The sequence below is a fragment of the Myotis brandtii genome, unplaced genomic scaffold (genome assembly GCF_000412655.1).
Source record: "Myotis brandtii unplaced genomic scaffold, ASM41265v1 scaffold74, whole genome shotgun sequence".
Classification (NCBI taxonomy): domain Eukaryota; kingdom Metazoa; phylum Chordata; class Mammalia; order Chiroptera; family Vespertilionidae; genus Myotis; species Myotis brandtii.
This window is the reverse complement of record NW_005370944.1, coordinates 4,423,391-4,450,805: the sequence shown is the minus strand read 5'-3', so window position 1 is coordinate 4,450,805 and position 27,415 is coordinate 4,423,391. Positions and strand designations below refer to the sequence as shown.

General features: G+C 37.4%; 1 protein-coding gene across 10 annotated transcripts in view; it reads right to left on the bottom strand.

The window, feature by feature from the left end:
- MYO9A (myosin IXA) overlaps nucleotides 1-27,415 on the bottom strand; it is a 423,504-nt gene that overhangs the window by 22,901 nt on the left and 373,188 nt on the right. For 8 of the 10 annotated variants that reach the window (XM_014530413.1, XM_014530420.1, XM_014530417.1 and 5 more), the window contains 8 exons: nucleotides 27,198-27,309; nucleotides 25,145-25,206; nucleotides 15,628-15,820; nucleotides 13,761-13,889; nucleotides 12,172-12,277; nucleotides 11,300-11,431; nucleotides 9,828-9,951; nucleotides 8,470-8,523 (listed from right to left, as the gene is read on the bottom strand). In XM_014530413.1, coding sequence (XP_014385899.1) covers nucleotides 8,470-8,523; nucleotides 9,828-9,951; nucleotides 11,300-11,431; nucleotides 12,172-12,277; nucleotides 13,761-13,889; nucleotides 15,628-15,820; nucleotides 25,145-25,206; nucleotides 27,198-27,309 — 912 coding nt within the window. The remainder of the gene's footprint in view (nucleotides 1-8,469; nucleotides 8,524-9,827; nucleotides 9,952-11,299; nucleotides 11,432-12,171; nucleotides 12,278-13,760; nucleotides 13,890-15,627; nucleotides 15,821-25,144; nucleotides 25,207-27,197; nucleotides 27,310-27,415) is intronic. The other 2 variants (XM_014530418.1, XM_005882824.2) reach the window with 1 other exon arrangement.

Below are 27,415 nucleotides of genomic sequence, written 5' to 3'. Positions count from 1 at the left end.
GGGGGGGTGGTATAGAGCCTGCAACCATGGTACGTGCCCTTGACCGGAATCGATCCTGGGACCCTTCAGTCTGCAGGCCAATGCTCTATCCAGAGCCAAACCAGCTAGGGCAACCAATAGATTTTAATGTCACAGTCTATATTGCAACTAACTTATAAGAAACTAAAACTTGTTGATTTGGAGGTGTAGGCCCAAAGAGCAAACAAATTTATGTGAATGACCAGATCAAAACTATATGGACCACTTCCCTCACTCAAGATACCACACATTTTAACAGGTATGAGTCTGAATCTCTTAATGGCATCTTTAAAAGAGCTACGAGCTGATCCCTTTTAATAAAAGAAGCAAGGGTTTTTCATCTACAAGGCCAACATTCTACAGGGAAGAAGGAAACACAGCTTTGGATCAAGAGCAGATGCTAAGCAGGTGGAATAAATAACTAAGTTGTTTTAGGGAATGTATGAGGGAAAAACTCTGCTTTCTTTGTAAAGAAACATGTTCCTGAGCTATCTTCCTTGCTCTGTGAGACATTATCAAAGACTATGATAAATTAAATTACTGGTTTCACTTCTCTAACCTTCTGTAATAGAATTAATTTCCATTAGAAAAATATATCCCAGATAGTTCACTAGTTCAAGAAGAATGAGAGATGTACAGAACAAAGCTGGACTTAACCTGAAGCTTACTCCAAATCAGCTGAGCCCTAGCCATTTCACAGAGATAAGTAATAAATACATAATTATTATATCAAGCTAATTAATTTTTTGGGTGTTTTGGTAGGGAAGATTATTGTGAATATACTTGATGACTTTAGGCTATCCCATGCATACCTAATAGTCACATTCTAGAAGCTACCACTTGAGTAAACCCATTGTTTTTCCCTAAAGGTCTGGAAGACTTTGGTGATGGGGAAAAGTTTGGTGGTACTATTTCCTGGTTTAAAAACTTTTGATGGCCTCTCAAGGCCTAAAAGGATCAAATCCAAACTTCTGGTCCTGAAATTTAAGGACCTAAAACCTTACTATCAATCTTCCCTTCCTTCATTCCTACCAAGAAATCTTCTATTGTAGCCATTGAAGTTTATTCAATTTTCTCAAGTAGTACTAGTCACCCAGCTCTCTATACCCCTATCGCCTTGAACAGATGAGATTTAATAAACTGAACTACCATGATTTACATTTTTGTTTACTAGATTGTTAATTTATCTAAGGCAAAGATCTTGTCGTTTCTAAACCTCCAGCACACCTAGCACAATGCCTGAAACATGGCCTTTTTTGTTGAAAGAAAAAGAAAGAGAATAAATGAAATTGAATAAATGAAGTTAAAGGAACAGGTCTCATCTATAGAAGAGAATGAAAAGGGAAAAAAAGACAAAGAGAAGTACTTCTAAAGAAACATGTATTTAAAGTAGTCTCATTTTTACTTAGTAAAACTGTAAAAGTTTAAAAGTATTAAATGGATTTATGATACTAAATTGAGTTCAGGTTTTATCTCTACAAAAATCTTCCTAAAAATATAAAGCTATGAATACCATAGTACTGTCATAAATTCAATTAAGCATACATAAGGAAAATACAAATATTCAAAAATATTAATAGACACTGGTGATTTTCTTCTTGCCTTTTACACTTTACCCTACTGTTCAAAATTTTCTAAATTGAACATGAAACAAGTATCTAAATCTATCTTTTATGTAGAAATATAAGATCTTAGATTTATCAAATGGCTAATTTTAAAAGAAATAAGTTCAGTAATTGCTAAATATAAAATAGTTTATCTTTCATTTTCAAGTTCTATGAGAAATTATAAAAGTTTCCTTAAAAGCATTAAGTATGTTATTATGTAAAAAAGAGCTAGTATGGCAGTGGAATCGGTGGGATTTTTCTTGCACTGCCTCCCAGAATCAAACTGGAAATAAAACTAAATTTGGGAACATTCACCCTGAATTACCAACTGAAGACTAACTGAAGAGGAGACTTTTTAAATAAGGCACAAACCACCTCCAGACTGGTAGGAAGGGCAGGGTTGAGAGAGGGCTGGGCCAACTCACATGCGCCAGGCCCAAGGGTGAGGAGGGACATCTCAGCTGCAGGGTTGGGGTTATCTCTTTCTAGCAGCAAAAACCACATAGGGAGCCAACATAATTTATTTTTGTCTAGTATTGTGTACTTTTTGTTCTCTAAACACATAACCCCTTTGGATCACTCTACCATTTGTGAACTCTTCACTTTCTCTTCTCTCATATATAATCCTATCATCTCAACACCACACTAATCCTTATATTATTGTCTCTTTCTACCTTCTGCTTTTTATTCTCCCAAACCTAATTAGCAGGCCTCCTGAAAAAGTCAAGTTTCTTTGCCATATATTACTGTAGTTCTTCCTCTCTTTTCTATAAGAATTCCCTGTATAATTTCTCTTCCTGTTTGTCCCCATCTGAGAGAAGATTACAAGGCTTTAAAAGAGATGCTTCTTTTTCAAAAAAGAACCTAAATATTGTTCTTCTTTTGCCTATTACCCCCAAGAGATCCAAGGCCTAATCCTCTTCAGCACTGGCTCTTGCATGACTGCTGCATGCACATCTTCAAGTAATGCCTTTTGCTCACCATAATGATCTCTGGAAGGGAGTTAGGGAGAAACAGAGTAGGAAATCTTCTGACTAGTGTTATCAAAGATAACACTACCAGATCTCATCACATGGAAAAAGACTGTTAACTATGTGAAGTGATGGATGTTAACTAAATTTACTGTGATAATCATTTTGCAATATATACATATATCAAATAATCATGTTGTACACCTACAATAGAATGTTATATGTCAACCAGAGGCCTGTTGCAAGAAGAGATTCGTGCAATAGGCCTTCCTTTCCCCTGGCTGCTGGCACGGTTTTGCCTCTGGCACCCAGGGCCCAGGCCTTCGCTCTGGCTGAGTTCTGGCTGGAGCCGGCCCCGGAAACGTCAGGCTTCGCTGCTCTGCCGGCCCCGGGGCCATGAGGCCTAGCTGCTCTGCCGGCCCCGGGCCGTCAGGCTTCGCTCCACCTCTTGGAGCCTGCGTATGCAAATTAACCGCCATCTTTGTTGGTGGTTAATTTGCATATCATGCTGATTAGCCAATGGGAGGCATAGCAAAGGTACGGTCAATTACCATGTTTGTCTATTATTAGATAGGATTATATCTCTTTTGTTTGTTTGTTTGTTTGTTTTTTGTTGTTAATCCTCACCAGAAGATGTTTTCCCATTGATTTTTAGGGAGAGTGGAAGAGAGAGAGACAGACAGAGAGAAACATTGATTTGAGAGAAACACATTCACTGGTTGCCTACTGCACAAGCCTCGACCAGGGCCTGGGCCAGGGAGGAGCCTGCAACCAAGGTACATTCCCCTGACTGGAATTGAACCTGGGACCCTATGGTCCGAAGGCTGACGTTCTATCCACTGAGCCAAACCAGCTAAAAATACCAGCTGATCAGTACCACTAACAGTAAGAATGCCTCTATAGTCTGAGAAAATCCTCATTCTCTGAATCTAATTCTCATTATGTCAAGTCACCTGAATATGACCAACAGACTTAAACACCATGCATTAATATAAGAAAACTAGAGGCTCGGTGCATGGGTTTGTTCATTGGTGGGGTCCCTCGGCCTGCCCTGCGGGGATCAGCCGAAATCAGCAGTCCAACATCCCCTGAGGGATGTAGTAGTGCTCAAAGCCACAGGCGGGAGGAGCCCAGGCCGACTGCCGTGCCACTCCCGCTCATCCTGGCCCCGTTGTGCCTACCGCCACCACTGCTTGGTAGGCTTGTTGCTGCTCCACTGCAATCTCCACGTACCCGTCCTAGGGCAATACCGGCGCACCCATGACCAAGAAGCGGCTGCAGGTTCACGCCCAGTCAGTCCCGATGCTGGTCCTAATCTCAGTCCAGATGGGGGAGGGGCGCGCAGGGGGAGTGTCCGCAGAAGAGGCTCGCGCCACCACAGCTGCGCTTGCCAGCCATGAGCCCGGCGTCTGGCACCCATTGGTGAGCTGAGCGGTGTTCCCGCTGTGGGAGCGCACTGACCACCAGGGGGCAGCTTCTGCATTGAGCATCTGCCCCCTGGTGGTCAGTGTGCGTTATAGCTACCAGTCAAGTGGTCAAGCAGTTGCTTAGGCTTTTATATATATAGACTAGAGGCCCAGTGCATGAAATTCATACATGGGTAGGGTCCCTAGCGGCTGCTGGCCAGGGCCTCCCTTCCCCTGGCTACCTGCTGCCGCAGCCAGCCAGGGCCTCCCTTTTCACCCGCCTGGCCTGGCACTGCCCGCTCATCTGCTCCACCATCCCGCTGCAGTCCTGCTCTTGTCTGGGCCCATCGGGGCCGGCAGCGCCACCACTGACACCCGCTGTCAGCGCTGTGTTGTTGATGCCCGTCATGTTCTGTGCCGCCCCCTGGTGGTCAGCGCATGTCTAACTCCCGGTCGGTTGAACTCTCGCCCATAGGGACAATTTGCATATTGGCCTTTTATTATATAGGAGGATGGAGGGACCCTTTGCTAGAGTCAAGTAAGTCCAAGTCCACACTTAGAATATCTCTTTACTTTCCTTTGGAGCTCCTTAGAGCTGCAACTTTTCAATTGATTGCTGGCTTTCAAACTATTAAAACAACTTTTGGAGAGGCATTTCTTGCTTCTTCTGGTATAAATTGCAAAGCTTAACCCCACATATCTACTTACCCACATTAATAGAGAAATGCAGGTATGCCAATTTCTAACAAGACATATGCAGGTGTCTTTAATAAAGCCTAGACTATACAAAATTAACAAATACTGCCAATCACTACAAGCACAGCAGGAAAATACTGAAAAATACCTAAAGCAATTTTAAAATTCCACACTAAATAAATATAGCAACTGATACTATTTTAAAAAATAAAAATGTTATTCTTAGAACCCTTGTTCAACTAGATATATTATGAAAAAAAGGACTCCATGGTCGAAGTCTTGAAAGTGTTACACATTATATCCCAACTTTGTTTGGCTATGGAAGCCTTTGTGTGTAACATCTTTTAAGAAGATAATTTATGAGGGTTTTACAGATTAGTAAACTTTATTTCAATTATGTTCTTCATAGTTTATTAGCTTAAATAGTGCTAAATCAACGTTTATGCTTGGAATTATAGCATAAATAAGTAACAAAAAGAGATTTGTTATAGAAAAGGTATTACTGGGTGGATTGTAAGCATATCATATTCTGCAGTTAGTCTGAGAATAGCTTAGTCAAGGTTATGTCCCATAAATCTAATTACCCCTTTCCACATAGTAGCAGAAATAGAAACAGTTGACTCTTGAACAACATGGGGTTAGGGATGCCAACCACCCACACAGTAAAAAATCCTCATATAACTTTTGACTCCCCCAGAACTTTGCCACAGTTGTCCCTCAGTATCCATGGGGGACAGGATCCTGGACCTCCTGCCCCAAACTAATGGATGCTCAAGTCCCTTATCTAAATAAAATGACATAGAACAATGCATGTAATCATCCCTCCACATCCGCGGATTCCCAACCTGGTGATATGGAGGGCTGACTGGGTATTTATTGAAAAACAAAACAACGTATAAGTGGCCCTGCCCCATGCAGTTCAAACCCATGTTGTCAAGGGTCATCTATATTTTCAAAATCACTTCAAAATGAAATGAGGATTCAATCTATTTTAATAATGGCAACATGATTATTTACAAGTCAAGAGCCTTCTGATATATGGCTCTCAGTTTTGCCCATCTCTAATCATTATTCTTCAGATTATCTTCTAAAAGGCACATTGATGGTGATATTCCTACTTAAAAACCTTTCTATAGCTCCGAAATGCTTCAAAGTAGAAAATTCTAAATTCTTAATGTTGCACACATGGTTCTAATCTACCTTTCCTAATTCTTCTGTCACTTCCACACCTGCTCTAGCTATACAAAGTAGTTATTATTCATAGATTGCTGTTTCATGCTTCCTTGCCTCTGGAATTGTTTTCCTCTTTCTTTTCTCCATTTGTTAAATTACTACTCATCTTTCAACACCCAACTCAAATGACTTTTCACTTGTCAATAATAAAACGTACTTCTTATAAATGCAGTTCACTCGGCATTTCAGAAAAGCCACTATTGTATTTAAAGTAGAAATTTTTAAAAATTTATGAATACATGAACATCAGTGACTTTGATTAGAGTCAGTCTATTTTTAATGGATATCCTTAAAACTAACTTCTATCTCTTTTAGATTCAATTTTCCATAGATGCTTACTGGATATCAAATATGTCCCAGAGACAGTCTTATTCTTAAGACTGGGCCTAAAGCAGCCGTGGGCAAACTACGGCCCGCGGGCCGTCTGGCCCATTTGAAATGAATAAAACTAAAAAAAAAAAAAAGACCGTACCCTTTTATGTAATGATGTTTACTTTGAATTTATATTAGTTCACACAAACACTCCATCCATGCTTTTGTTCCAGCCCTCCGGTCCAGTTTAAGAACCCATTGTGGCCCTCGCGTCAAAAAGTTTGCCCACCCCTGGCCTAAAGTCTTTTCTACAGCTAAATGCATATGCATTAGGACGTTCAATGGGGTTTTTCCTCTTGTTCCAAAACTGTGAATAAAGCCCAAATTAAATACCCCTTATTCTAACTTCAATGAGCCAATAGTAGTTGGTACTGGCCTCTTAGGGCTTACTGAGAGGCATCGATTTATTGAACCAGCCCTATCATCAATATTGCAACACCTTCCCTCGGTGTGAATCTAAAAAGGCCGAAACGAGGGGTTTATTGGACTTTGAGGGAAACACAGAGTTTATGAAAAAAGGATATTCCATCCCCTGTTTGGAGAAAAAAGCAGTTGTATGTGAATCCATTGTGTAAGTTAGAATCAAAGTTTGAGGTCATTTAAAAGAAAGGCACACTAGTATTTCATCCCGTTTGGTTACCTATATAGGCAAAAGATTTACTGATTTGCCTCCCTGTTATATGCACAGGAGAAAAGAGAAATGGAGAGAGAGTGTGGTCGGTAAGTGTCAGGTAGAGAGGTAGGCAAAACTATTGCCCACCTGAGTTGTTGGTTCCCAAGAGGTATAAAAAAATGTAACCTCTACCCCAATGTACAATAAGAGGTAGATTTGATTGGATAAAGTCTTGCAAAACAAATACATATCAGAGTCACTAGGTGTGAATGCCATCAGTCAGGTTTAGCTAGAAGATGTGACAAAATCTTGCATGGGATGACATCAATGCTTATGGAAATGGGATAGGATCAAGCTCACTGTCATCAGGGTAAACTCGAGCTGTCACTCATCTTCATTTAGCCTGTTGACAAAGAGCTGGAAATTACTGTGGAACAACCAAGAAAGAGAAGTGCCACCTCAACACTGGGATATGCAGAATTCTGCCTCCCTATCACTCCTCCCAGCTTCAACACCAGAGGAAGAAAAAGCACAAGAAAAAGAGAGGGCAGAAGTGTGTGACAAAAAAAAAAAAAAGGAAACAAACCCCTACTTATCTACCCCCAAAGTTTTCAACCCCAGATTAAAATCAGTTTGTCCTTGGATAAAGTTATAAGAGTACTACATCAAGCCCGTGACTGAAGCTGTATGAAGAGAACTAAGTCTTAAATACTGAAATAAGACTACAGCATTTGAGTACTATGGAATAGTGACAAGATGTTGTTAAGGTAGTCAATATCCAGTAGGAAAAGAGTTTGGCATGGTAGAGTTAGAGGACAGTTACTAGATAAAAAGCAAAACTGATTTGTATTTATTTGCCAGCAAGTTGAGATCCTCAAAGAACTGGTTACACATAGATGGATAGTCTCTGAAATTAGTTACCCTATATACTGGTGTTCTCAAATCTCCATTTCTATTTTGTATAATTAATAAAATCCTGATGTAAGTTCTATTATACTGTGATATTTAAGGCCATCAATTTGCACACTACTATTTGCTGCTCAGTCTAAAAAATGCTATTTGGATAAGAGCCATACTTTTATACCTGGGAAGACACCATTGAAGTCACAGATATGAATGGACATATAAGCATTACTAATAATGGAGGATGTTGGAAGTAGCAACAGATATTTCAAGTAATAAAGTGAAGGAGACTAATGAGAACACAGCTCAGAAAACAGAAATTAATTTGATAACTCAATGCTTTCAACATTCACCTTTTAATGATCCAACCAAAGAAGAAACCACAAAGAGGCTTATCTGACAAAGAGGAAAAATGTGTATATTGTAAATGGAGATTATTCAGCTGCATGATACAGAGGAAGGAAAATGAAGGTTCTAAAGAAAGAGAGTAAGAGAAAAGCAAGTGAAGGCTGATCAGGAAGTGGGGCCTTACCTGGGGCTGCACACTGAGGATGGACAAGCATGAATGACAGACAGAGCAGAACAACTCTTGGATGGATGAGAGACAATAATGTAAAGTGGCTATGACACATTGCAATATTAATACATACCGAGACTGAACTGCGGGTAATGCTCATAAATCTAACTGCAATTAGTACAGGTTTCTGGATTAGGAAGGACATGAAAAGGAAAGCAGAAGGTTAGAATGTACATGTTATTGTCCCATTAAAAGAGAAGGTTTAATCTTTCAGTGGACTTATTCTGCAGCATCAGCAAAAAAACACAGCTAGCCTATCTGCTTTGAAAAGTAGCTTTTTTAGTAAAAGGTCTCTTCCCTTCCTGCCTGGATGAGCTAAAATGAGCCTCTCAGAACTGAGTTCCTGAAAATTCATACTACAGAAAGGGTTTCACTTTTAAATGGGGTTTCTTTTTTCAATTTCTGGGGAAAAGATTTAGATAGTGTCCTGTGATGGGCTTTACTGCTTGGAAAAAGTCTATCTTTATGTTTGTTTTTAGAAAAGACCCTCTTCTAATTTAATCAATAGACATTTGTTGATTACTTGCTCTGTGCCAGGCAGTTTTAATATTGAAGGAAGAACAGAGTTATTTTAATATTAATCTAACTATAAACCATGAAGATGGAGGAAGTATTGCTGGGCCACTGGAAAAACACAGGTATGATGATGGGGAAGCCTGCTTCTTTTTAGAGATTTACTGGAGATCTGAGTGGGTGTTCATCACTACAATTTTGTTTTACAATTGAGGGGAAGGGTAGAAAATGTGCAATAATTAAACTCTAATTCAAAGTAGTTTTCCAGTTACCCAGAACCTATTGATTATTGGTCAGTGAGAACTGGAATTATCTATATATTCTAGTTACTAGAAGGTCATTGGTTACAAAGAAAAATAGTAAACAGAAAAGTAGCCAAATGGAAGAAATAAAATACCATTTTTGCAAGACTTTTCTCAAAACACAACAATAAACGCTTCAAGAATCTCTATTTGATAATGGTAGACTCATAGATGAAATTCTAATTCCTTATAAATCATATTTTTCAATTGGTTAAGTTCTCTACATCCCAGGAGTATTGGCAGGACCACCAAAAATGATATGGTTGAGGGTAGAAACAGATGGTGGAAGGAAGTAGAGAAGAAAGTTAGGATAGGTTAAGTTTTCATAGAAAGGACAGGAAAAGAAAATAGGGCAGATTATTAAACCTCCAACATTTTATTCAAATACCTGATTTTTAAAATCCTACATATTTAACTGCATATATGTTCTGCACATACAAATAAAGAGAGCTAAAAGATCAAACATGAGGCATTCATAGTACCCTGAGATTTGATGATTTTTTTTACTTGTTTCATGTGAAAAAGACTCAGAGAATAATCTCTCTCCACCATAAATGCACACTTAAAATCCCAGGAAGGCTCTCATTTCCCCGTGATTTCACATCGTGCATCTTACCATTGATCTACGAATCAGTGACAACCTGGTCTTTGCCTTATTCTCAGCAAATTCCAGGCTACTGATGTCTTTGAGACGAGCCTTATATTTATTCATTTGTTCCACAACAATCAGCTCCACACAACTGAAATGGGAGGAAAGAGAGAAAACTGTTAAGGGCTAAAGTAAATCAAATAAAATATAGCACCCACAGACTGTCTTTCAGCTAAGTGTGGTAGATGTCAGAGGGAGAAAGAAAAATCAATATCCCTTATTTTATGAGCTGATAGGGTTTAGAATGGTGGTTCAGAACTTTGGCTGCACTTCAGTACCCATCTGAGGAGTGGTTATAAGTCCCAAAGCCCAGGCCATACCCCAGAACAATTAAATCAGACTAGATTGTGGGGATAGGACACAAACACCAGTATTTTTTAAAACCTCCTTGGGCAGATAAGTGAAGAGCCACTAATCCTGAAGGAAAGCAGAGGCTCACAAAGAAAAAGACCAAGGTGAAATACAGGAATACTAAAGGCAAAGGAATTCAGAACGATAAAACCAGACTAGATTACAAAAAGATACAAAGTATATATAATTTGGTAAATTGGAATTTTAAAAAATATTTAGAAACCACAGCATTCCTAAATAAAAGCCACATTTTATTTTTTTAAAAAGGTTGACACCTGCCCGGCTGTTGTGGCTCAGTGGTTGAGCATCGACCTGTGAACCAGGAGGTCACGGTTCAATTCTAGGTCAGGGCACATGCCTGGGTTGCGGGCTCAACCTTTGGTAGGGGTAGTGGAGAAGATGGCTGATGGATGATTATCTCTCATTATTGATGTTTCTATCTCTCTCTCCCTTCCTCTCTGAAATCAATAAAAATACATTTTTTAAAAAGTTCAAAAAGGTTGACACTTTGCTTCAATCATTTTGTTATTTTTGTTGATTTGAGAGAAAGAAAGATAGAGAGATCGATTTGTTCCACTTATTTATGTATTCATTATGTATTCCTGACTGGGGATAGAATCCACAACCTTGGCATATTGGAATGATGCTCTAACCAACTGAACAAGAAAAGCCAAATTTTAAAAATAAGAATCCTCAAAACAAATGATGCTCACTTGAACTGACTCTAAAGAACTTTAGCATTAAAAAACCCAAGGTGTCCAGAAATCTTTTTTTTAAATATATTTTTATTTATTTCAGAAAGGAAGGGCTTGGGAGAGAGAGATAGAAACATCAATGATGAGAAAGAACCATTGACTGGCTGTCTCCTGCATGCCCCCTACTGGAGATCGAGCCTGAAACCCAGGCATGGGCCCTTGATAGGAATCGAACCCAGGACCCTGCAGTTCGCAAGCCAATGCTCTATCCACTGAGCAAACCAGCTAGGGCCAGAAATCTTTTAAAAATAATCTAAGCTTATAAAATAATTTACTATGTTTGATATCTGGATAAAGTGACTACACTGAAGAGGTGATGGTGACTGGCCTTACGTGGTAGTCTTACTGATGTCCTGCACGCTTTGTAGTGGGTCAATGGTATCAGGGCAGCGTAGAATGCAGGGTGCAAACACAATGGCTAAAGCATTAGCAGACATTCGATTAGTGTTTTCCTGCAGAGCAATCCTAAAAAAAAAAAAAAGAAAGACCCCAAGTGAAACAAAGAGAAAATAGTAGGGAGGTAGGCAGAAGAGATGAGAAAGAAGACGTATGCCATCAAATGCATAGTATTGAAGGATATTCATAACAGTTGAAGGGAGATACTGTAGGCTTTTCTGAAAGCTGTTCTTTGCCTCTGGAAAACACACTTTTACTCTGTCCCTTCTTTGAAGCAATGTAGTAGGCCAGCAGATAGCTTATCAAGGGAAATCTATGGCCCATGGCTCAAGGTTACCATTACTAGATGAACATGTCTGAAGAATGTAGAGTAGAAACTTTAAGGCATTTTCAGATAGTCTTATTTATCTAAAAAGAAAGATGGTGTTTTTTCCAAGTACTGCTGTTATTTACACTCAGAGGAAGAGAACTACTCCTGAAGTCTCTTTGGTCAGTCCATTCCTAAGCACCATCTGAACCTACCTCCTATGAATCAGGTTATGTCAACAGATAGACAAACTTTCTAGTTCAGGATTTAAATAATAGGTCAGGCTACACAGTGCCACCCTGAGGCTAAAGTTGTTACTTGACTCAGCAGAGAAGCACCTGACAGATTGTCCAACTAGTCTGAGAATTTCTGCTCCAAGGAATTGTTAATTATCTCTTTCAGGCATTGACTTTATACATAGGGAAAAAAAGATCTATCAGTTTTCCAAATAAAAAAGCTCTTCATTTATTTAAAAGAATCCAAAAGGAACTGCTGAAGTTACCTGACAAGATGAAAGATGAGGCGTTCCAGTGTATTAAGATGAGTTCGGGAAAGCTGATCAATCACAGAGTATACACCACGAATTGTCTCTTTCCTTTCCTGAAGACCTAAAAACAGTAAGAGCAGCATATAAGATTGAATATCCCCTCTTATATACAGAATATTCCTCCTGGATAGACATTAGGTAGCAGGGGAGACTGGCTCTAGAGTTTTAGGAGAGGTAGTTGTGCCTATGTGGCAGGTTAACTCAGTTACCACTTATCTCTCATTGCTTGAGTTCTATTTTCATTAGCAATCTCCTGAGTTTTCATCTATATTCCAGTAACCCTTGATTACAACAAGGGGAAAGAGATGCCCTAGTTTTTCAGGCATCTGGTGGCTAACTGATCCCCCATTAAAATTAATCAACTGCCATATAATTTTTAAGTAAGTCTTATGGGCCTTTGAGAAGTCATGCCTCAGAGACTACATACTTCTAGGCCTTCATCCATAGTCTACATATCAGCACTGAAAAACTAAATTCCATAACCTGTTAAACCTGGCATAAAATAGACAGCCAGCTTTACACAGAGTTCTTGCCTAGATTCACAATTTAAATGATCATAAACCAACCCTTAAATATCCTGTTATAGTTTAAGAAGCAGCTAGGAAAATTCCATGGTGGGAGGAATAGGGAAACTGAGATAAGAAAATTAAACAAGGCCAAACAGTTTGGCAGCCTGTAGCCAGCTTATAAATAGCAAGCCCTTATCTTCCCCCAATCAAGGATGCATGAGAGCAAATGGTTAATGTTTCTCAAAGAATGCAGGAGAGGGGGAAGGGAAGAGGGAGAGGCATAGAGGAGGAAGAAGAGGGAAGGAAGAGTGCAGTCTCATCTCATCCCACTGTTTAAACAAAAAAGCCAACAGTCTCTGAATTTAATTGCCAGGTGCTTCTCATAAATTCTGAGAAAGCCATAACAAAGTAAAAGAGAGAGAGACTTTCAGAGTTAACCTGTACTAGGATATCTAGCAGAGGAATTTAAAAATTTATAGACAGAAAAGTATATAAGGCAACCCATCCCCACACAACACTCACTCTTCAGATTAGCTGAGAGCCCATCCGTGCTTCATGCCAGATAGATTTGCTTGCCTTGTTTCTTTAATAAATTTGAATGCTTTACTTTCTTAATAAATGAACTTTAACGCAATGCAATTATCTGGAGTCACTTGTTTGAATTCATTCATACAAGACTAGAACCGAGGAGGGGACAGCCCTCTCCCTCCCACTCATGGGGCTGTCCCCTAACACCTCTCTGGTGTCTGTGAGAGGTGCCTATAACATATCCTATTTAATCTTTTAATTTGTTTGGAACCCTAGTCTTGCAATCTGTGACAAGCAACTAACTCGGAAAACTTTTAGGACACTGACATTTTAATGAGCCTCTAAAAAAGTCAACATTTACTGCCAGTTTATATTGACTACCAAAAGCATACTTTTGGATCTTCATGGTAAAACCACTACTAGAGGATGCCTAAATAATCTATAACAAAGGTGGCATTCCTTTCTCAAGTGTAGGCCTTCCCTCAGACTCAGGAAGCCTGTGCTTACCCATAGCTCGAAGAAATTCTTCATACAGTTCAAAGGTCATGAGTGGATTGGGCAAATCACGAAGCCATTGTTTGAATACACTTGCAATGACGTGTATGTTATAGTCATCTAGGTTTACACTCTCAGCATCTATTTATAGACAAGAGTTTATAGATAATAAAGACAAAACATGCAAAGAGATTCAAATAATTCATTTCAGAAACTATCATCACCAAAAGAAGGCTTCATGTTCTTAATCAGGCTAATTTATATCTTCTACAATCTAATCCCATACTTTGGAACAGTGCTTCTAACTGTAGTTAGTAAATGAGCAGTTTATGTTTGTTTTCCAAATCTGTTATAGACTGATCCATGTGTAAAATAAAAGATCAGTTTCAAAGCACTGTTAAATTGCTCTAACAGTTTCCAAATGCTTACTCTCAACTTCTGTACTTATCTTGCTATGTTTGTCTTGAACCACTGTTAGTAACAATGCTTTAGATGGCAAATGGAAAAAAGTCCCAGAGGACATTTTCTAAAAGTAAGGCTGATTTTAAGTCATTCTTAGAGATGAAAGGAGAGTAATAATTGAACTTAGGAAATGTAAAGAAAATACCTTTACTCTGTTTCACTTATTAACTCCTTAAGGAGTTTCTACAGATGAGGTTTAAAGATGAGATAATCAAGATGATCGAGAGGATATAGGATGATTGATTTTTCACTTGTATTGACTCAATATCCAAGAGACAAGTTGGCAATTGCCTTTAAACTGGAGTAGGCAGAACCTCTTGCTTAAGTTTTACCAGGCATTTTCTGTTATTATTTCCTTACTGATTCATTTCTCATTGATTTGTTCATTTAAAAAAACCCAACTACTGTGGGTAGGTTCTTGACTATGCAGAGAGAGGTTTTATACATAAGTGTGATTCAAAATGACCTATTCCCAATAGCAATAAAGAGTAGAAGTTGAGAATGAAACCAAAGTCAAACCCCTGGATACATTCCAGAGCTGTAGCTAAAGCTGTTCACAGCTACATGTTCAACCCAATAATTATCAGTTTAAATAACTATGTCATCAATGTAGGAAGGCAGGAAGATGCACTGCAAACTGTACTTGGAATCAGAAAAATAGAGATTAACAGGCAATAGTTTAGACTATGAATTCTAAAGATTTGGTGTTAAATTCCAGCTTGACTACTTAAGGGTGATGAGTCTTTGGGCAAGCCCCTCTTTAAACCTCTGTTTTTTAAATCTATAACAGGGATAATAATCCCTAATTCATAGGATTGTTGTGAAGATTATTACCGTATATAACAGCATTAGCTCAGTGCCCTGCATCATCAACAGTTCATTTAATTACCCTGAACCTAAATTTTTCTTTGAAAATTACAGATATCATAATCTTACCAGACTGTTAAAAAGATTAAATGAGATTTGTCTGAAGTACCTAATAATGTCTTGTATAAATGACACACTCAATATATGTTTGCTGAATTGACCACATAAAAATCAAAGTCTCCTGGCCTGTGTGGCTTATTTGATTGAGTGATATCCCATGCACGGAAAGGTTGCCAATTAAATTCCTGGTCAGGGCACAAGCCCAGGTTTCAGGTTCAGTTCCTGGTCCAGGTGTGTACTGGGAGGCAACTAAGCAATGTTTCTCTCTCACATTGATCTCTCTCTCTCTAAAATCAAAAACTTTTTTTTTTTTTGTAAAAAAGTCTCTTTAGAAAGCCACAAAATGATTAAATAAGCATCACAGAAAAGATTACATTCTTCTGGCACAAAAAAATGATCAACAGGGCGCATGCAGGAGGTAATAAAAACTTTAAGGGCACAAAATGACTATTTTGTCATTTGGTCTTGATTTGGAGGGCACCATTCTTACCTGTGTCTAGACCTTGTCGAAGCTCCTTGATTTTATTAGTTGAACCAGACTTTCGGTAAATACCTTCTGTGTACAGTCCATGCATTTCAATGTAGTTTATGAGCTTTTCCACCACTAGAGGAACAGTTCGGTCTTCACTAGTCAAACGGGACAGTTCAACCCCAAATTGTCGAGATGATAGCTCTGGGTCATACTAAATGGAAGATAATTTTTGTTTCCCAAATACGTTCAAACATCTTTAAACATGTTTAACCAATTTTTTAAGAGGAACTACTTATTTCCCTTATGAGCCTAGTTATGAGAGTTAGGGGGAAAGGGGATCATGGTTAAAGCTGACAGTATAAATAAGTTTGATGTTAGTTTCCACCCTCTCCCACTAGGAATACCCCCCAAAAATAATGGGGTGAAGAATGAAGGTAACAGGCTGCTATTTCCCTTCCTGTTAAAAATCTCTTCATGTAAAGGTGAAGAGAGAGAGAGAGAGAAGGAACTTAAATGTACATTAACATTTAACAGGTACCATTAGAAAATCTACCAATTTTATCTGAATTAGAATTGTCGCCTGGCCAGCTCAGTTGGCCTTCAGACCAAAGGGTTGAGGGCTCAATTCTGGTCGGGGGAACATACTTCTGTTGCAGGCTTGATCCCGGGTTTCAGGGCGCATGCAGGAGGCAAGCAGTAGATGTTTCTCTCTCTGTCTCTCTTCCTCCCCCCCCAGCCCCCCCCCCCCACTAAAATCAATGGAAAAAAAATATCCTTGAGTGAGGATTAAAAAAAATGCTTTAATGTTTATGTAATTTTAGAGAAGTTCAACTAAACACTGATGCCATAGCTAAAGGCAGAGGCACACACAGACTGGCCCATGTTTAGTGTTCTAGCTCTTTTTTATTTACTTCAATAGTGTATCTGACATCATATCTTACTAACTACAGTTTATGTGACTACAAAAGAATAGTTTATCCTTAAAATTATTTCAATTCTCAGAAAAGAAAAATGTGAGGTATTATCTCTGAGCAAAAACCTTTTGTGTAAATTTCATTTTTGTCCTTTCCTTCTCCTGCACCATTTTTCTTCCCTAATCCAACACTGTGTACCTCTGTCCTCCTATCTGCATCCAATCAGTGTCAAGTTCTTTTAATCAAGCAATACACTCTATTTTTAATTTCCTGTTCTCAGTGCCATCACCCTAGTTCAAACCTGCATCACTGCATACTTGGACTATTCCAATAGCTTCTTAATGAATTTCCCCATATCTATTTTCACTTAATATACTGTAAAGTATATATAGTCTACTTTATTTTTATGTTAATCTTCACCTGAGGATATATTTTTTCCATAACTTTTTTAGAATGATGGGAAGGGGGAGGGAGGGTGAGAGGAGGGAGGGAGGGAGAGGGAGGGAGGGAGGGAAGAAGAGAGAGAAAGAGAAACATCAATGTGAATGAGAGACACACCAATTGGTTGCCTCCTTCATGCACCCTGACTAGGGGCTGAGGATCAAACCTGCAACTCAGGTACATGTCCTTGACTAGAAATTAAACCTGAGACCCTTTGGTCCTAGGGCTGTGCTCTAACCACTGAGAAAACTGGTTGGGGCTATAGTCTACTTTATTATCCTCAAAAATCTTCAGGGCTAATTAGTATATATCGAATAAAAGGTGCAAACATTCCTCAGTCTAACATTTAAGATATTACTTGAATTGATCCTAATTTCTCTTTACAGTCTTATGTTAATGCATTTGTCACTTATGTGTTAGATAATGGGGAAACAAAATCAAATAAGAGATAGTCCTTATCCTAAGACTAATGCTAAGACTAGTAGTTTAAGTGTGTGGAGATAAATAGAACAGAAACAACAGATTTATTCAGTATTATGGAGCTACAGAAGTGAAACAGCTAGATCACGAAGGATTGGGCTGGGTAACAAATAATGACCTTGAGAAGACCTGTTGGAAAGCAAATACTAGTACATGAGTAAAGAAAGCAAGAAAAGCACCCGTTAGACACAGAAAACAAAGAACTACAAAATTGGGCAAATTAACATTAATCTGATATGGCTGAACTAAAAATGAGAAAAAGCTAACATTATAAAGGACTTTGAATACTAAGTTACAGAATTTGGGTCTTGTCCTGATAGCTAGGGGAAGCCACCAGAGAGTTTTAAGTAGGGGAAGATATAAGTTTTATATTTTTATTCATCATTCATCTACATATACTCTGCATTCCAGCAGCCTTAAATTATACAAGGTAATATCTCTGAAAAATATTTCTAGGTCTGAGGTGGAATAGAAAAGACATTTAATCTTGAACTATTTATAGGATACAAGTAAAAATTTTATATAATCACTATATATATTAGTTTATTTAGGTTATTTCATATTTGTAACAGGAATATCGTTTTTCTATTTCAGAGGGTTATTGTAAAGATTAAGTTACAGATAAACATATATAGCACAGTACCTGGTAAATGACAAATGCTCAATGAATTGTTAAATAAATAAAATAATGCTTGCTGCAGTGATTAAAACAAAATGAATATTGTCCAAATTTCTTACTATTATTATTATAATACACACATGCACTTATATAATTCATTTACTTAAATGATATGGCTATCGCTAGGGCATTGGTAATGTTAATGAAGACTCAAGAAATCAAGGAAAAATTAATTTGAATATTTTCAACTGAAAAATTTAACTGAGTTTTCTTTGTAAAAATGTTTTTATAATTTTTTCCTCCAAATTAACTTCCTTGAGAATTTTAAATAAAGTTTTATTGAAGTAGGACATACATACAAAAATGTGTACAGATCCTAAGTGTATATAGACTTTGACAAAATAAATGCACACTTGTTACCAGGACCCAAATCAAGAAATAGAATATAACCAGCAATATAAAATTCCCCTCAAGGCACTCCCAGCAATTGTGTTTTACTGTTTACAAATAACCAGTATCTATACTTGTATCACTATAATTTTATCTGCTTTTGAACATTATATAAATGGTAGAACATGCATATCATGAGTTAGTTTCATCAATTTTGAACTTTATGTTTCTGAGTACCAATAGTTTAATTTCATTGCTATATAGCATTCCATTATACAAATATACCACAGCTTATTTATTCATTCTATTGCTGATGGATATTCAGAGTTCTTTCAGTTTGGGGCTATTTCAAACAGTGATGATATAAATGTTCTTGTATTTGTCTTTGGGCACAAATATCTATGTATATCTGTTGAGTATATATATCTTAGAGTGGTACTGCTAAAAGTCATGAGAAAGCTTATGTTCAAGTTTGATAAATACTGTCAAATAATTTCAAGAATATGTCAACTTACACTCCTACCAGTAATGGATGAAAGTTCCAGTTGCTTTAATCCTTGCTAGGGTATTTTTAATTTTAGCCATTCTAGTGGGCATATACTATTATCTCACTATCGTTTCAATTTGCATTTCCCTTCTTCTTTGAATAATGAATGGGTTTTGAGTTCTAATACTTTTCCTGTAGAGATGATCACACTTTTTTCTTTACTTGCTCAATGTAGTGAATTACATTGATTTCTGAATGATAAACCAACTTTGCATTCATAAAATAAAAACCAACTTTATCATGAGTTACTTTTTCACTTTTTAATCATTAGTACAGAGTCAATGTGCCAATATTTTAAGACTTTTACATCTATGCTTATGATATATATTGATGTGCAATGTTCCTTTATTGTAATATCCTTTTCATGCTTGCCTTCAAGGTTTCACATAAGTCAATTTGGTCAAAAAAAAAAAAGTCACAAAGTATTCACTCTTTTGCCATTTCCTGGCATAGTTTGTAAAAGATTAGTGTTGATTCCTCTTTAAATACTAACACATATTTATAGTAAAACCATCTGGATCTAGAGAGTTCTTTGTGGAAAGATTTTCAATTATAGATTCCACTATAATAAATATGATTCTATTTCCTATTTTTTGTTACCTTAGTTTAGCTAAGTTGTGTTTTGTGGAAATGTGTCCAATTAATCTAGATTGTCAAATTTATTGGTATCAAGGTATTTGTAATAGTGTTTTATTTACCTTATAATGTATGCAATACCTGCAGTGACATGGCACTTTGTTAAAAATTTTATCGTTTGCTAAGAGATTATTGTTTGAGGTTTTTTAAAGGGCTAAAATGTGTCTTTGTACATTTATATCTCTTGAACAAATGCTTTTGATTTAATTTATTTTTCTTTATTATCTTCCTTTTGCTGTCTTTGGGTTTAACTTCCTGGGCTTTTTTTTCTTTTTTTTTTTTTTTTAGAGATGGCAATTTAGATCACTTCTATCCTTGTATCTTTTGTAATATATGATTTAAAGTTACAACTATTCTTTATCTATAGCCACACTTTTGCTATGTCATAATTTCATTACCACTGAAATCAAAATATTTTTCTACTTTTATTGTAATTTAGAAGTATACTGCTTAATTTCCAAACATGAGAATTGTCTAGTTATCCTTATGTTTATGTATAGCTTAATTCAATTCTGCTCAAAGAATAGACTCTCAATATTTTCTATCTTTTGAAATTTGTAGGAACTTGCTTTATGGCCCAACATGACTGATTTTGTCAAATGTTCCATGTGCACTTGAAAAGACTGTAGTCAGGCAATTATAGGATGTCAAGTTCAATACATGACAACTAGGTTAAGTTGTTTTTTTTTAAAATATATTTTATTGATTTTTTTACAGAGAAGAAGGGAGAGGGACAGAGTTAGAAATATCAATGAGAGAGAAACATCGACAAGCTGCCTTCTGCACGCCCCCCACTGGGGATGTGCCCGCAATCAAGGTACATGCCCCTGACCGGAATCGAACCCAGGACCCTTGAGTCCGCAGGCCGACGCTCTATCCACTGAGCCAAACTGGCTAGGGCTAGGTTAAGTTTTTTAACCTTTGTTTTTCATATCATTTTCATCTTTACTGAATTTTTGTCTGCCAGGTATTAAAAGCAATATAAGACTGTTCTAAAGATAAAATTTTTCTGTCTCCCTGATAGGTTCACCATTTTCTCATTATTAAACATCTTTATCTGACATAATGTTTCTTGTCCTAAAGTACACTTTAATATTATACAGCTACACCACCTTTCTACTGGCTACTCTTTCTATCCTATATCTATCCTTCGCTTTCAACTTTTCTCTATCTTTATATTTAAGCATGTCTGTTATAAACAGGATATCACTGAAGTCTTTCAGTTGGTTTTAACCTGATGTTGTAATTCAAAGTATTTGGTTTATTAACATTTTTTATTTTTAATATGCTGTTTATTTATTACTAGAGGCCTGGTGCACGAAATTCATGAACTCAGGGGGGTCCCTCAGCCCGGCCTGTGCCCTCTCACAGTCTGGGAGCCCTCGGGGGATGTCCGACGAGGTAGTAAAGGGTAAAGGCAGTCAAAAGTATGGTGAGAAGAGGAGATTTGAGTTTGGGTGGCAAACACAAAACACATATACAGATGATGTATTATAGAATGTACACTTGTAATCTATATAATTTTATTAACCAACTAGAGGCCAGGTGCACGAATTCATGCACCAGTGGGGTCCCTCGGCCTGGCCTGTGGAATTGGGCCAAAACTGGTTCTCCAACATCCCCCGAAGGGTCCCAGATTGCGAGAGGGTGCAGGCAAGGCCAAGGGACCCCACGGGTGCATGATCGGGGCTGAGGAGGGACACAGGAGGTTGGCCAGCTGGGGAGGGCCCCTGGGAGGGCTCCAGGGCGTGTCCGGCCCATCTCGCTCAGCCCCAATCGGCTGGACCCCAGCAGCAAGCTAACCTACCAGTCGGAGCATCTGCCCCCTGGTGGTCAGTGCATGTCATAGCGAGCAGTTGAGCGGCCTTAGCATATCATTTGCATATTATGCTTTGATTGGTTGAACGGCCAACTGGACGACCGGACACTTAGCATATTAGGCTTTTATTATATAGGAGGATAGCTTTGGGCAAATTTGTCTTTGTTTTTAAAAAATTTTTCGATTACAGTTGATGTGCAATATTATATTAGTTTCAGGTGTATAACATAGTATTTAGCCATTTATATAACCTACAAAGTGATAACCCAGATAAGTCTAGTACCTACGTGATACCATACACAGTTATTACAATATTAACTATATTCCCTATGTTGTATTTTACATACCCATGACTATTTTTATAATTGGCAATTTGTACATCTTAATTTCTTCTCCTTTATACCTATCCCCCAACCTCCTTCCCATCTGGCAACTATCAAAATGTTCTTTGTATCTGTGAGTTTCTATTTTGCTTGTTAGTATATTTTTTAAATTCCACATATAAGTGAAATCATATGGAATTTGTCTTTCTCTAACTTATTTCACTTAGCATAATATCCTCTAGGTCCATCTATGTTATCACAAATTGTAAAATTAATTTGCTTTATATGGCTGAGTAATATTCCATTATATATATGCACCACCTCTTCTTTAGCCATTCATTTATCAATGGAGACTTAGGTTGCTAAGTCTTGGGTCTCTAAATAATGGTGCAATAAATATAGGGTGCATATATCTTTTTGAATTAGTGTTTTGGATTTCTCCAGATAAGTACCGAGAAGTAGAATTGCTGGGTCATAAGGTAGTTCCATTTTTAAATTTTTGAGGAACCTCAATACTGTTTTCCATAGTGGCTACATCAATTTACAATCACACCAGAAGTGCATGAGGGTTCCCTTTTCTCTACATCCTTGCCAACAATTGCTGTTTGTTGATTGATTTATTTATTTTTATTAGTCTTCACCCAAGGATATGTTTTGTTTCTAATCTTCACCAAGGATATGTTTAGAGAAAGGAAGGGAAAGGGAAGGAAGTGGGGGAGAAAGAAACATCGATGTGAGAGAGAAACACTGATTGGTTGCCTCCTGTGCGTACTCCGACCAGTGATCAAATCACAACCTAGATATGTTTCCCTGACTGGGAATCAAACCTAATGCCAGGGCTGCTTGTAGATTTATTGATGATTGCCATTCTGACAGGTGTGAGGTGATATGGTTTTCATTTTCAAATTCCCTAATGGTCAGTGACATTCAGCATTTTTCATATATCTACTGGCCACCTATATGTCCTCTTAGAGCAAGCATGTCAAACTTGTGGCCCACAGGCTGCATGCGGCCCACAACAAATATTTTTGCGGCCCAGCCAATATAACGGTATGTAAGAAATGTTTAATAAAAATTTAGTAACTTAATTTTTACAATATCCTGTTATACATAATCTATACTAATAAAAGGGTAATATGCTAATTAGACCAGACATCTTCCAGACAAAGCCATGGTGGTGGAGGCTGAGGCAGAGGCGGTTAGGGGCAATCAGGCCGGAAGGGAAGGGCAATTAGAGGTGATAGGCCAGCAGAGGAGGGCAGTTAGGGACGATCTCTGGCAGGGCTGGGCAGTTAGGGGCAATCAGGCCGGCAGGGGGGCAGTTAGGGGGCCATCAGGCCGGCAGGCGGAGGTGGTTAGGGGCGATCAGGCCGGCAGGGCAGGAGTTAGGGGCAGGCAAGCGCTTAGGAGTCAGCAGTCCCCGATTGTGAGAGGGATGTCCAACTGTCGGTTTAGGGTCAATCCCACAGGGATTGGGCCTAAACTGACAGTTGGACATCCCCTGAGGGGTCCTGGATTGGAGAGGGTGCAGGCTGGGCTGAGGGATCCGCCCCCCCACCCGTGCACGAATTTTATGCACCAGGCCTCTAGTTAATAACGAATTACTATGTTCGTTAATGACTGATTATTATAATCATGTTGCATTCATTTTCCTTATGCGCCTTATGCGCAGGCACACTAATACTAACAGCGAATATTTTAGCAGCTGATTGCCACGTCATTAGTCTTGTACTGACTTGTTTGGTGTGCACAACAGGAAATATTTCACTTTTGGAGAACAAGAAAAATAGGTTTATTTGTATTACCAATTAATTTGTGCAGTTATTCAGTGTCTGGTAAGTTAATGTTCAGGAAAAAATAATTTTTATTAAAATGTTCTATTATTTTATGTTAACGATTACTCATTTATTTCAGCCCTTTGTATTCAGCATATCTCTATCGAAATAAAGCTACGTTTCTATGAAAATTGAAGCTTTTATTTTTTTGTGGCCCACATAAACTTAAACCTTGTTTATGTGGCCTGTGTTAGCCTTTGAGTTTGATATGCTTGTCTTAGAGAAATGTCTTTTCAAGTCCTCTGCCCATTTTTTAATTGAATTGGCTTTGTTTGTTGTTCTGTTCTTTTGGTGTGTATGTGTTTTAAGTTGTATGAGTTCCTTATATATTTTGAATATTAACCCATTATCAGACATATCATTGGTGAATATATTCTCCTATTCAGAAGGTTGTCTTTTTGTTTTGTTGATGGTTTCCTTTGTTATGCAAAAATTTTTTAGTTTGGTGTAGTCCCATTTGTCTTTCTTTTGTTTCCCGTGCTTGAAGAAATATATCAGAACAAATATTGCTAAGAGAAATGTCAGAGATTTTACTGCCTATGTTTTCTTCTAGGAATTTTATGGTTTTGAGTCTAACATTTAAGTCTTTAATCATTCAGAGCTTTTTCTTATAAGAAGGTGGTCTAGTTTCTTTCTGATAGACAAGAAAATTTCTATATTTTTACCTATTATTTGAACATTCTAATAAAAAATTTTTAAAGTACATGTCTGACAACTCAGTAATTGGATAATCTGTGAGTCTATTGATATTGTCTGTTTTTCTCTTAGTCTCATTTCTTAATGTCTGATATTGTATATAAACAAATTATATTGGCTGGGCCGCAAAAATATTTGTTGTGGGCCGCATGCAGCCCGTGGGCCACAAGTTTGACATGCTTGCTCTAAGTAGCCATGATTTGTCTACTAATTTGGAACCAATGAAAATTCTATCTAAAGGCTATAGACAGCATGCACACACATTTATATTATAGTTCAGATTTGCACAGTATTGTTACAATTGTCTGTATGTTACTAATAAGTAAGAAAATGTGATTATACATCAATAAAAGCCTGAAATCTTTCAAAAACAATTGCTTCCTTGAAGCATGAGACACCAAAGTACATGTTCAGTATCTTTTAGACCTCTGTGTATCCACCAACTAAATGGTGCATTTTGATGTTCATATTAAAATATTTAATTGTAAACTACCACTTTTAAGACAACTCCTAGGAAGATATATGAGTGTTTAATGAAGTAGAAAACCTTTAAAAGCAGTGTTTTAATATATTGTAGGGAAATCAGTTTAGTAGCTCCCATGTAGTAAAGGAAAATGTAGTTCCAGGAAAATCAATTCAGTTATATATAAATATACATCTTTCTATATGTGTATGCTGGATCATGACATAAAATGTATATTTCTTACTATGATTTGCAGTCAAAGTTTAAAACCCACTGCTCTATAAAACTATGAAAGAGGCCTTGGTTTCTTTTCATGAGGCACAAAAAACCAACAGATCTGTTAATTATTACGCATAGGTAATAACTTCTTACCTTTTTAGAACACTTGGCTATGGTTTTCAGACAGCACTTCTTATGGCAAGCATACTTGCATACTGAAAAACAGGTTAAGAATGCAGAATTTTTAGAAGTCTGTACATCAATGACAAGAACTTAAAAAGTTTATGTTTATTTTGGATATAAATTTTTTTCTTTAGATCCCAGACTGCCATAATATTGAATATATGCTTTGTACAATATTAGAAAGAAAAAAAGTTTAACCCATCCTTTATAAATTCAATTTACTTATTTAATCCATTCTATTTGGAAATATAAAGTTGAAAAACATGCCTAAAGTTTCTAAACAATGTCTATACTTTTTATAATTTTGCCTACCATTCCTCCCCTCCCCTCCCATATTCCAGTACAATATTTATTTGTCTCTGTGGTTTGATTCACAAATTATTCATGTTCCCCTCATTTTACAATCTGCTAAAATGCCAGAAATAGCTACATTTGCAAACATTCCAATGGGTAAGAAAGGCATTACTGCCAAAGACCTTTACTGAAATAATAAAAAAAAAATTAATGCATAAGATATAAGAAAGGCCTTAAAAGTCCAGAATAGAGCTTTGAAGATCAAAACATAAAAATATCAGCTGTGTTTGGGAAGATAAGATAAAGAAAAGGTTCAGAGCAGAAATAACATCTTAGAGCAGGAGAAAATAGGGTGTCTAGGCAGGTAGGAAGAGGCACATCAAGAGGAAGACACTAAGAACACAGCTGGCCTATGTCATTCTGCTATACAAGCACCAGCACCTGCATATCATATCCTTGACCTCCAATAGTATAACTTGCGGTGTTTCAAGGCCAAGACCAAGTAAGGACCTCATTCACCGGTGAAATCACCAGTATAGTCACAAAGAAAGTAATTCTACTAAGAAATCAAACCAAGCCCACCCAAGTCATAAAAAAGCAGATTCTTTACATTTTCAGTTTCAAATTAGAGATAAAATTATACCAAACCAAAAGGAATCAGACTAACATTAAATACGTCACTATAGCTTTTTAAACAAAATAAAAGAAAACAATTGTTAAAGCATAGAACATGTAAACATATCTAGCAATAGTGGTGATTTGGCTATGGAGAAGATGACTTTTATCCTTGTTGCCTTACTAGATCCAGCCCTTAGTAATTAAACCCTCAAAGAATTACTGACAGCACCAGAGTAGATCCATGAAATGACAGGAATGAAGAAAGGTCCTCTTATAAGCCAGAACCAAGTTGACCTACAAAAAGTCCCAATTTACAATCTAGGATTTATATATTCTGATGGAAAGATTACAGTAGAAAAAAAGTACCCTTTTAGGTTATAATCTAAGAATTCATTAGGTAATTAATCCATTCTATAGGTCCATCTACATTAAAATATTATTAAAACTTACAATATGCCAGAACTGTTTTAGGCACTGGTGATATAGAAGGGACAGATAAGTTTCCCAACCTTATAGGACATACATTCTAGTGGGACAAACAAACAAAAAAATAAATGAATACTTAATATAATCTTGAGTGGCGATAAGTACCATAAAAGATTTTTAAAGTTGAGTAATGGGACAGAGAATTAGGGGACCGGGTGGCATTTTAGGTACAGAATAAGGAAAGAGCTCTCAAAGAGGTAACATTTGAGTAGAGACATCAATTAACTGAAATAGTAAAGTCCAACTAACATCTAGAAGAAGAGCATTTCAGATAGAGTGAGCTGCAAGTAGAGTGACCAAAGAACATCAAAATACCTGGTTTGGCTACTGAGAGTAGAGAGAGATGAGGTTAGAGAATTAGAAATAGTGACATAAGAAAACTAAGGGAACTCTGCCTGTGTGGCTCAGTTGATTGGAGCACTGTCCCATACACCAAAAGGTGGTGGGTTCAATTGCCTGTCAGGGCAATGTATTTCTCTCACATTGATGCTTCTTTCTCTTTTTCTCTCTCTAAAATAAATTAGTTTTTTTTTTAAGTAGAATAGGTCTTTAAAAAAAAAGAAGAAGTAAGGGAAATAGAAATGTCAAGCAGTTAAAAAATTCCTCAAAGATCTCTTATACTTACATTTGCAAACAGAGGCTCGGTCCATTATCCATATCAAAGAAGAACAGTACTCACAGTACGTAGGAATGCTGTATTGAGTGGCCTTGAAGATGTGACCATTGTGCTCTTCCACCTGAATGAAAGAACACAGCTTCTTATGTAAAAGCCAACAGTAAATGTTGCCCTAACATGGTCAGCCATTAGGAAATCCTTCAATCCCTTATTAAGTCCTTTTGAGC